This window comes from Malurus melanocephalus, unplaced genomic scaffold, assembly GCF_030028575.1.
Source record: "Malurus melanocephalus ecotype Western Australia unplaced genomic scaffold, MMel_1.1 scaffold_115, whole genome shotgun sequence".
NCBI lineage: Eukaryota > Metazoa > Chordata > Aves > Passeriformes > Maluridae > Malurus > Malurus melanocephalus.
In genome coordinates, this window is record NW_026623347.1 from 333,250 (window position 1) to 344,185 (window position 10,936).

The window sequence follows — 10,936 nt, forward strand, 5'->3', positions numbered from 1 at the left end:
CTGGAGGCCCCTGCACCGCTCCTCTGCCAGCTGYCCCAGGGTGGGAGGTCAGATGTGTCCCCTTAGCCCTGCTCTCCTCATTCCAGGCTCCACGTCCTGCCCAGGAAAGGGCCGGCACCTTCCTGTGCTGGGCAGAGCATAGCTCAGCGCTGAGCTCAGCACAGCCCTCCCTCGCTCCCCACCCGCCACATCTGGCAGAATAAGCRGCCACATCTGGCTGGAATTGGCTGCTGTGGCCAGTGTTGAGGGGACAGTGCTGGCCAGRTCCYKGCAGCCACAGCTCCCAGCCTGGCTCCTCCACRCCAGGGGCCATTTCCTTTCTCCCATGCAGGGCGTAGCTCGCAGGCACCGTATCCGGACTGCGCCGTGCTCCTTTCCCACCCTCGCTGCCTTTGTGGCCGCTGGGGCAGTTTGGCATCCTGGTATTATTTTCATTCCCTGAGACCGGGGGAAAACTGGAGGCTGGATAAAGCCTGGCTAAAAGGAGGCCCGTGGCTTATTAGGAGAGATGAATGCAGAGTCCAAAAATAGCCCACGTCTCACTCGGTTCGTGCCCTGCCCAGCAGAGCCAGCAATTACAGGGGAACGTGTCTGTAGGGAAACTTGTTTGTGGGTTGTGCAGGAGCTCGCTGGCTCCCTGCTGTGTCAGGCACCGGCCGTGGTTTTTTCCCAGTTTGGAGCAACACTTGCATAGCTGTTTCCTTGGTGTTAACTCGGGTTTTACCTTGCTGGCAGCTTTTTGGTGGTAGGAGAAAGTATTGAGAGCAGGTAAAACCTGCTTGAACTCGCTGATAATTAAAAATGGAGTTGCTGTGTGCATCCTATCTAAGAGAGGCTTTGCACAGGTGTTTTAGACACACAGAGGTGTGTTTGTGACTGGTGATTTTTGGGATGTGGGGAGAGCTGAGAGATCTCTGCACACAGGGGTTTGGAGCTGTGGTGGAGGCTCCTGACTGCTGCCCATGTTGGCACAGGAGCTGTTAAAATCCTGCAAACARTGAAGCAGCTGCAGAAATACCCTCGTGTGGGTAATCCCCAGCAGGCAGAGAGGCACCAGCCTTTGGTGCCCTTTCTAGTGGCAGCGTGCCCTGGCTTAAAGGATGAAAATCCTGATCTCCAGCTGCAGAGGGGGAATTAAATGAGCCCTGTTGAGTGTGGGGTGAGAKGGTTTGGGCTGTGATTCAACAGAGCCAAAAATACACCCATCTTTCCCAAGTGTGGTATCTCTGGAGTGCTGTGGGTTACCGGGGTTTGAAACGCTCTGCAGAGTGAGCTGAAAGTGTTGCTGATGCCCTTGTTGATAAATGTGCGTGCCCCTGATGTTGTTTTGTCCTCTCTCCCTGAAGAACTTCGAGGTGGAAGCTGATGACCTGGTGGCCATTTCGGAGCTGGGCCGTGGGGCCTATGGCGTGGTGGAGAAGGTCCGGCATGCACAGAGTGGCACCATCATGGCTGTGAAGGTGAGGACACCTGGGGGACACGGGGATCAGGATGGGGACAGCTCCAAAGGTGCAGAGGAACTGCTGATCTCCCCTGGCTGTGGCAAAACGGGCATGGGCTCATCGGGGTTTGGCAGCTTCTGGCATTCCTGGCATGGTTTGTGTGGTGAAGGGTCTGTGCTGATACTGCCTGGGCACGGTGGGATGGATAACATCCGTCTGGGATTGGTGGGAAATCTGGGAATTGGTGTCTGCAGTGCCAGGCTGGCATGTCAGAGTGCCTGTCCAGGCTGCTGGGCTGGCCCTGCATCAACTGCAGAGCATGCCAAGGGTTTGGCATTTGTTAAGGTTCCGTCTGGCAGAGGGGATCTGGGCGTCTCCTCCTGGGTGCTGCCAGCTGTGAAATAAGGATAAAACACTCACTCTGSCCCCAGAAGTGCAGCTCCTGAGCCAGACTGGGGGATGATGGTGTTACCCCACCTACACCAAACCCTTCTTCTCTGATACCTCTTCTTCTCCTCAGAGGATTCGAGCCACTGTGAACACTCAGGAGCAGAAGAGGTTGCTGATGGACCTGGACATCTCCATGAGGACAGTTGACTGCTTCTACACAGTGACCTTCTAYGGGGCCCTCTTCCGTGAGGTACTGGCCTGGTGGGCACCTGGGGCTGTGGGATTGCACTGGAGACCCCAAACTGTCCCCAAACTCGTCTGTGTCCTTCAGCCCAGCTCTTTGCTCCTGTGGATTTCCAGGGAATTCCCTCTCAACTTCTCTCTCTCCATCCACAGGGCGACGTGTGGATCTGCATGGAACTCATGGACACCTCCCTAGATAAATTCTACAAGAAAGTCCTGGAGAAGAAGAAAACCATCCCTGAAGACATTTTGGGGAAAATGGCYGTGTCTGTGAGTGGCTCTTGGGTTCTTCCATGGGTTTGTGCACCCCCTGAGCCTGCTGGAGGCCTCTCCTGGGGCCCGTGGTGTGTYTGCAGTGAGAGGCTGCTGCTGTGTGTGACTGATGGGTGCTTTTTCACTCTGTTTGTCCCCAGATTGTACGAGCTCTGGAGCACCTGCACAGTAAACTGTCTGTAATCCATAGAGGTAAATGCTGGATGGGGTTAGTGGAGTGTGGCTGGAGATTAACCTTGAAATCATCTAGGGTGAACTCCTTTCCAGGACTTGTGTGTCCCTCTGGGATGCCTCCAGTGGAATCTGCTGGTGCTTAGGACAAATCTCTCCTAAGTGGTGAACAAATTTGAGTGCTCAAGACTTGTTCCTGAGTTTCATCCCTTCTTGCAGGATGTTGTTCTCTTCCTCCTTTGAATGTAACAACAGAATTCCTGTATTTTGTGGGCATCTCTGCCTCTCTTGGAGTACAGAAGTRCCTTGAAGGCAGCTCTTGGAGTCAAAATCCCCAAATTCTCCTGGCTGAGGGCTGAAGGAGACCTTATAAAATCACAGATGGGAATTGTAACACTCTGCTCTCTTGGTCCTGCTCTCCATCCTGGTGTAGTCCATTGTGTAGTTGTGGACAGATCCTGATGTGCAYGAGGCAAACTGTCCTGAGAATTTGGTAGAGTTGTGCTTTCAGAGYTCTGCTGGGCACATAAATCTCCCCTAAGGTGTTGGGGATCAACTCCTCAGCATTTTATTTCAACCTTTTGACCTGCCTGGTTGGAGAGAGGACTTGTTCTGCCTGCAGGACATGGTTRCAATTTACCTGTGAATGACTTTTACTGAAATAAGACTTGGTTGGGTTTTGTCTCCCTTCCCCTGTGTTGGGGCCTGCCTGGTCCCTCCCAGGCCTGCAGGGAGCAGTCTGTCTTGTCTCAAACTCTTCATCACCCATTCAAACACCCAATTTGTCCTCTTTTATTTCCTCTTAGACGTGAAGCCTTCCAAYGTGCTGATCAACAAGGAGGGACACGTGAAAATGTGTGACTTTGGGATCAGTGGCTACCTGGTGGACTCTGTTGCCAAGACCATGGATGCTGGCTGCAAACCCTACATGGCTGTAAGTGCAGCCCTCAGCCCTGCCTGCAGGAGGCTGCTGCTCAGAAATCACTGTCCCACCTCCACCCTGAGATAAAAATGTTCAGGTCCCCCTGAGCAGAGCCCCCAAGGATGGGATTACCCTTTAATCCATCCCACAGCGACTCTCCCTCTGCCCCTTCCATTTGCAGAAAGATGCAAAACTGGCTGGTGCTGGTTGTGGTGCTCCTTGCTGGATAAAGACTCAGAAAGTGCTGAGGCTTTTGTTGGCAGGATCATTTCATTTCATCCTTGAGTCAGTGTGAATTTCCTTTGCCATCTGTGGCCTCCGTGTGGGAAGCGTGTTCTCCTGAGGCAGGGATGGTGCAAGTCTCGCTCTCCTGCAAAGAGCCGGAGTTGGTGTGAGCTGTGTGGAGCCAGATGTGGCTTTCATCAGTGCTAGATTAACCTCAGACCTTGCCTCCCTGGGGACATGAGCCAGGGAAATCCACCCAGCCTGGCTTTTGGAGCCACAGATCTGCTCTGTGGGGTTCGCACTGGGAAAACAGGAGTTGTGACATCTCCCATTTTGCTGTTACAGCCGGAAAGAATAAACCCTGAGCTGAACCAGAAGGGCTACAACGTGAAGTCAGATGTCTGGAGCCTTGGGATCACAATGGTAATGCCAAGGGCTGGGAYCYATGGGGTTGGGATGGGGTGGGTGGGTGCCCATTTAATTTGAGCATGGTAGCGCAGGGAATTAAGGATCCCAGCAGACAGTATCAGGATGACACTGAGTATCTGAGCTGAACATCCAAAAGCCTGGCTTTAATTGCTCTGCAGTTCCCTGGGTGCTGGCTGTGGGATGGTCAGTGGAGCAGGGTTTGCTGCAGTTGGGGTTCAATTTTCCTGCTTCACCCCTCCATGGCACCAGAGCCTTTTAGGGGATCCCAGCCCTGCTGCAGTGAGAGCTGCTGTGTGTGGTTTGCAGTAAATCCTGCCTGCRGGGTAGCTCAGAGCAGCCAACAGGAAGGGGAAATACTTTCAGTTCCAAAATCGCAGCTGCTCGGGATGGTTTATCTGCCTCCTGCAAGAAACAGATCTTGCAGAAAGCAGCTGAGATCCTCTGGCGCCAGAGGACAAAGGAAATCCCAGCTGTTGGCTCCAAGGGATGCTGCCTGTTAGAAACACGGCTCCTGCTTTCCAGGAGACTGTCTCTCYGAGGGTAGATTATTTTCAGGAATTTTTTCTGTGTCCTCTCAGCTGTGGCTTTTGTTTTGGGCGCTGCATCCCTGTGTTTGTGTGTTCTGTGTTTTGGCGAATATTCCCCTGTTCCCCAGCGTGGTCTCATCCCAGAGTGCCAAAGCCCCTCTCCTTCGTGTCCCCGTGCCAGGGCAGAGCTGGGCTGGCTGGAAATGTAATCAGCTTGGAGCTGCAGGAAGCTGTGGGATGGGAGACTCTGAATGATGGAATATCCAAACCTTTCCAGAGCTGGAAGGGACAGAGGGCCTTGCTGAAACCTGGCCAGCCTGCAGCTGAATGGAGCCCCAGAATGTTTGGTTCCCTCTGTGTCTTCCTCCTGGGCTGGCTTCCTGGGGTTTTTTTTTGTTTTGTTTTCTTTATGAAGGGGTTGGATTGATTGCAGAGCAGACAGTTTTGGGGGTGTGGAGTTGCAGTGTTATTCCACCTGGGCTGGTGGCTTCATTCAGTTTTCCAGCAGCAGGAACTGAGTTCCCCTGACCTGAGCCAGAGGCAGGGAGGGACACTGGGCTCTGCCCCCACTCTGTCCTTTCAGGTTTGTTATTCCTCCCATCCCATCACACCCTACGAGGGCAGGTCTGGAGATTCTGTTGCCTGTTTTGAGACAGGAACTGATCCTTGGCATGAGGAGACTGCCCAAGAGCTGGGACAGACTTTTTGCTGCTTAAATGGGGGATGGAGCAGAGGTGACTTGTAACAAGAACTCAGTAATTGAGGTGATTTTGGCAAAATCATGTTCTAGCACTTAGTTTTTCTTGGGTTTATGGATTTTTTTTTTTGTGTGTTTAGCTCATACAATGCCAGCCCAAGGCCCAGAGGCTGCCTTAGGGCTAGCAGAGCACTTTGGGAGCCAGTGCAGAAACCGTGTGCTGTCATTATTATCTTTTAAAATAATCCCATTTTACATATCTGTGGTGACTTCCTGTAAATGCATTAATATGCTGAACCAGCCTCAAAAGGAAGTATTTTTGGCCTCTAGGTCTTTGTATTTAAAAAAAAAAAAAAAGTGGTATGACCCAAATTGAAGATGGTTTGTAAGGAAAGAGGGTTTTTGTTTGAATCTGAGCTGGCTGAGCATCGTGGGGTTGTGTTTGGTGTGTGTCTCACGTTGCTTTGCTTCCATCCCCAGATTGAGCTGGCCATTCTCCGCTTCCCCTACGAGTCCTGGGGGACGCCCTTCCAGCAGCTCAAGCAGGTGGTGGAGGAGCCCTCGCCCCAGCTGCCGCCCGACCGCTTCTCCAAGGAGTTCGTGGACTTCACAGCGCAGTGGTGAGGCTCCAGCAGGGGCTGCTGGCTCTGCCAGGCTGGCTGAGGAGGAGCTCTGATCCATAGGGGTTGGAGGGAAGCGTGGGGCTGGGTTTGTGTCCTTTGGGAGCTGTTTCTCCCCTCCTGGCCGTACCTGGCGCTCAGCAYGGCAGGAAGCGCTGCCCAAACTGGTTTTGCTCTCGGCCTGACTCATCCCAGGCTGGTTGGTTGGCAGATGTTTCTCTTCCCCTTTTCCTGTCACTGCACAGCTGAAGTGTTGGTGTTTTCTGGCAAAGTGGCAGTGAAACCAGAACGAACCCCTGGCAGCCTCTGGGTGAAAGCTGCTTTGTGGTTTTGTGGGGAGCTGCTCCCCCCGGGGTGTCCCTGCTCCCTGGGTGCTGCCAGGCAGAGGTGAGCTCACCCTGCAGGTGCTGGGAAACCATCTCCTCTCCTCCCCAGCTGTTCTGTCTGTGTGGGGCAGACTGCAGAGCTGCTTGGCTTGTGCTTTTTGTGGCAAAGCACTGAGTTGTCCTTTCCCAGTTACCTGTCTGGCTGCTGTGCTGGTCCCCTGGGCTTTGCTGTCCCCACAAACCTGCTCAGCCCAGGAGGGAGAGTGGTGGGTGCAGCCCATGAGAAGCATTTCATGCTGGTTGGGAACGGGAGATCCCCTATGACAGACCCCATACAGCAAAAGAAAAARGTCCTACAGCTTTTCTCTCCAATTTTTTTTTTCCTTTCAGCTTAAGGAAGAACCCAGCTGAGCGAATGAACTATTTAGAACTTATGGTGAGTGCAGAGCTGTTTCTGCTGGTTTTTATCCCAAAGCATTTAGAAAGTCAAGTCAGTGGTCCTGTAGGGAAGTGAGACAACATGTGGGTGATTTTTCAGGCATGGAGTGGATGGGTGTAGTGTGTCTGATGTGGAAGGGTGTGTTGATTCCATGGGTGTTAAAGTCAGGTGTTTCCTCCTTCTGTCCTGTCTGTTCTTGGAGAGTTTAGACCTCGAAGGATGGTAGTACAGCTGCCAAGGTGGGGTGTCCCACTGGGGCTGAACTGAGAAATGCCAAAGTTTATCCCTTAGGTGAAGAATGGTGTCCAGGGGAGGCTGGGGAGGAGGTTGGTGCCCACCCCCAGCTTTGTGACATCCCCCGGGTTCTGTGCTTGCCCTTGTCCCTCCTCAGGTGTCAGCTCACCTTGTCTTTGCTCTGGTTGGCAGGAACACCCTTTCTTTACCTTGCACGACACCAAAGAGACTGACATGGCCTCCTTYGTGACAGAGATCCTCGGGGAGGACTCCTAACTCGCAGCTCCCAGCTTCCTGCAGCCCCTGCACCCCGGCTTCCCCGCAGGACAGCGAGCAGGGACTCGACTTCACGGTGGTTTGCACAAATCCCACCTCCCCGGCCTGGGGGCATCTCTGGCCCCATCTGGCCTCGAAATCTCTTTTCTCTTTGCCCTGAGAAGGAAATCCTCCAGGAGGAGCCTTTTGAAGCCAACACCTTCCCAACTAAGCCACGGACACGGAAGGCTCAGAGCTCCYTGGAGAGGACCGTGCCCCTCGTGGTGCCTGAGCAGGCAGAGGGAGCTCCCTCCCTGGTACCTGGTGCACAGCACAGGGGTTGTGTTTCTTTCTTGCCCGGGGAAGACAGAGAGGATCAGTGCTGCTGTGCTTCTGCCACTCCTCTCCTGCCTGCCCACAGCCCCTTCCCTGGGCTCTGGGCTTGCTCACCTTCCCTTTGTGCCTGGCTCTCTGTCCCCAGGAGCCCACGCAGCTTTGGGAGCTTGTGGGGCTCCCTGGGCTGCTGTTCACACCAGAGGCTGTTTTAGTGCCTGGCTCAACCCCTTAGGACCCTTTGAGGCAGCACCAGGTTGGGCATCCCTCTCCCTCAATCAATGCTGCTCCCTTTGAGGGGGATAAAAAGACATTTTTCCACGAGCCCACTGTGACACAAACTGCAGCCCATGCTCTCCCCGTGCCTGCCCGTGGCACTTCATCCAGCATCCATCCCTTCCCTGTGGGCACCAGGYGATGGACAGACAGCAGGTCCCCCACACTGCCTCTCCTCCCTGCAGCCCTGGGCTGGGAGGGCACGGCCCTGGCTGTCTCCACCTTCCCTGGCTCCCAGAGAAGACACTGCTCCATCTCCTTTCCAACCTGGAGCTGATGTAAGACCTCTCACTGTGACACCCGCTCATCCTGGAGCCTGAACTCGCACCCCTCGTGTCCCAAACTGTCCCCAACCCCCTGCGGGTGCCAGCGAGAGCCAAACCCCKGTGACAGGCCCGGGGCTGTTGTACATTTGATGTCTATATATAATGGACTTTGTAACGTGTTTGCTAGGTTTAATCTAACTCGYTATAAATTAAAGCCCTTCTGCGTGGGAGGAGGGAGGAGCAGTTCCGTCTCTGCTGACAAATCCACTGTGAAAACCTGATGTGTTTCCCCACGCTCCCAGCCCGAGGAGCCAAGGGAGCAGGAGGGGTTTCTGGCTTCTACTGTACATGATCACGGATAAATGTGCCGGCTGTGGATTTAGGTGTTTTGTTTTTTGTTTTTTTTGTTTTTAATAATTGAGTTTTTCCGAAGGATTTTTTTTTCCTTTTTCTAATATATATTTGTGTGTGTGTATGTGTGCTCTATATATATTATATATTTTTAAATCAAGAATGTGTGGATGTCTATGTGGCCAGCAGATTTGGTGGAATAGCATTTTTCTGACTAAATTTAGGCAGGTGGGGAAGGGGTGACTAGAAAACTCTAGCCTAAGATTACCTTTTTTTTTTTTTTCTTTTTTAAAGAAATGCATCTATTTTTTAACTGAATCTTTTAAAAAACATTATTCCTGAAATTCATGCCCTGGAGGTCTGGATTTCAGGGTGGATTTCCAGTGTTCAGGGTCCCCCTCAATGAAGAATGATGTCCCCTTAAATTCACTGCTCCCACCTCCTGCAGCCCAGCGTTTGCTGGGGTCCCCCTGCCTGGGAACTGGGGTGCTCCATGCAATCTGTCCCCCCATGAGCTGCTCTTGGCAAAGCTGCTCTAGGACAAATGGTTTTCAGTCCTTGGGGCRTCACACAGCCATGCTGCTCCCTCTGTCATCCCTCTGATCCCCTTCCCGAGTTGACAAACCCTGAAGGCCCCAGCCCAGRTGGAGCTGCACAAACCCTGGTGAGCTCTGGTTTGACCCTGACCCCCCAGCCCATCTCTGATGGACAATAAGGATGTGATTGATGTTCTCCACGTCTCCCTCATCCTGCTCTGCAAACCACCCAACACTCACCTGTACCTGCTTGGTGTGACAGCTTTGCTGCTGAGATGTACAATTGTATTTTTTTTTCATAGTTGGTTGCTTTGGATTATTTTTGTTTGAGTCGAGCTTTTGGTTTTTTTGCCCTTCTCTCTGTTTCAACCCCTTTCCCCTTCCTTTATCTCACCCTTTTTTGGTGCTTTGGGGAATGGTGTTAATTTTTATGTCTTTTTTTTTTTTTTTTTTTTTCTTTTTTGCATGCTTTTTTTTTTCTGCATTTCTCCTCTTGGAGAAATTCCCGATTCCTGTATTTTGGGAAAACAGAGCATCTGCCCTTTCAAAGAGTGGGGAGATTGCTCTGGGCTGGGCTTGGGCCCCTGTGGATGAATTGAGGCTTTGCTGAGGATGCAAACACACCACAGCTCCCTGTGCCATCTGCTCTGCTTCATTCAACACAGGTCCTAAATCCCAMATCCCTTTTCACCTCCCTGCTTCCCTGTCCTGCCTTGTTCCCTCTGCAGTGGCAGTTCCTTGGGGGAAACCAGCTTAGCTTTAAGGTGGGCGAGGATCTTGACTCGCACAGGAAGCCCCTCTCCCCTTGTACTTTTGGGAATGGTCTGTACCCCTCAACCTCCGTCCTTGTTTCCAATAAAATTCACCCTCAAAGTCACTGCTTGTCTCTTGTCACTGGGGGCAGTTCAGTCTCCTGAGCAGCCTGGGGCCGTTTGGGGTGGCTGCATTCTCCTTATATCGTGGGGTGATGCTGCTCCTGATTTGGGGATTGTTCAAATTGTGACCCTTGGAATGGGATCCGTGGGATTGGGGAGGGGGGCAGCAGCCTGGGGAGGGCTCCTCCTCCCTCTCTGCTTCCATCTTTTGTGGAGTGATGCTGGTCCCAGGCTGGGGTTGTACAAAGCCGCATCCCCGCAGCGCGACCCCCGGAGCTTTTCCCCAGGGGATGGGCAGGGTTCCGCTGCTCTTGCGGCCGGGCAGGAAGGTGAGAGTGTGGGTTTTGGGGGCAGGGGAGGCTCGCAATGAGCTGGGGATCCCCTCGAGTCGGGGGTCCCGGGGCAGCAGGCGCTGCCCGCGGCCGCGAGGGGGAGGCAGCGCCCGGCGCCGGGACCCGGCGGAGAGAGCGGGACAAGGCGGGATGAGCCTGGATCCGCGGGATGAACCGGGACAAGGCGGGATGAGTCTGGATCCGCGGGATGAACCGGGACAAGGCGGGATGAGTCTGGGTCCGCGGGATGAACATCCACCGGGATGGACCGGGACAAGGCGGCATGAGCCTGGATCCTCGGGGTGAACATCCACCGGGATGGACCGGGACAAGGCGGCATGAGCCTGGATCCGCGGGGTGAACATCCACCGGGATGGACCGGGACAAGGCGGCATGAGCCTGGATCCGCGGGATGAACCGGGACAAGGCGGGATGAGTCTGGATCCGCGGGATGAACCGGGACAAGGCGGGATGAGTCTGGGTCCGCGGGATGAACATCCACCGGGATGAACCTGGATCCGCGGGATGAACATCCACCGGGATGGACCGGGACAAGGCGGGATGAGCCTGGATCTGCGGGATGAACCTGGATCCGCGGGATGAGTACCCACCGGGACCCGCTGGGGAAAGGCGGGATGAGCCTGGATCCGCGGCATGAGCCAGCTCCGGCGGGATGAACATCCACCGGGACCCGCGGGATGAGCCACACCCACGGGATGAGCCTTCACCGGCAGTGGGACCCGGCGGAGCCCCCTCTTTCCATCCCAACCCGCC

The 10,936-nt window shown here is 53.9% G+C and overlaps 1 protein-coding gene across 3 annotated transcripts in view; it reads left to right on the forward strand.

Moving 5' to 3' along the window:
* MAP2K3 (mitogen-activated protein kinase kinase 3) overlaps nt 1-8,706 on the forward strand; it is a 29,127-nt gene extending 20,421 nt beyond the window's left edge. For all 3 annotated transcript variants that reach the window (XM_057369788.1, XM_057369786.1, XM_057369787.1), the window contains exons 5-13: nt 1,347-1,460; nt 1,963-2,082; nt 2,229-2,345; nt 2,489-2,540; nt 3,326-3,453; nt 4,012-4,089; nt 5,800-5,939; nt 6,656-6,701; nt 7,131-8,706. In XM_057369788.1, the coding sequence (XP_057225771.1) occupies nt 1,347-1,460; nt 1,963-2,082; nt 2,229-2,345; nt 2,489-2,540; nt 3,326-3,453; nt 4,012-4,089; nt 5,800-5,939; nt 6,656-6,701; nt 7,131-7,214 (879 nt within the window). In that variant the 3' untranslated portion in view covers nt 7,215-8,706. The remainder of the gene's footprint in view (nt 1-1,346; nt 1,461-1,962; nt 2,083-2,228; nt 2,346-2,488; nt 2,541-3,325; nt 3,454-4,011; nt 4,090-5,799; nt 5,940-6,655; nt 6,702-7,130) is intronic.
* The last annotated feature ends 2,230 nt before the right edge of the window (nt 8,707-10,936 follow it).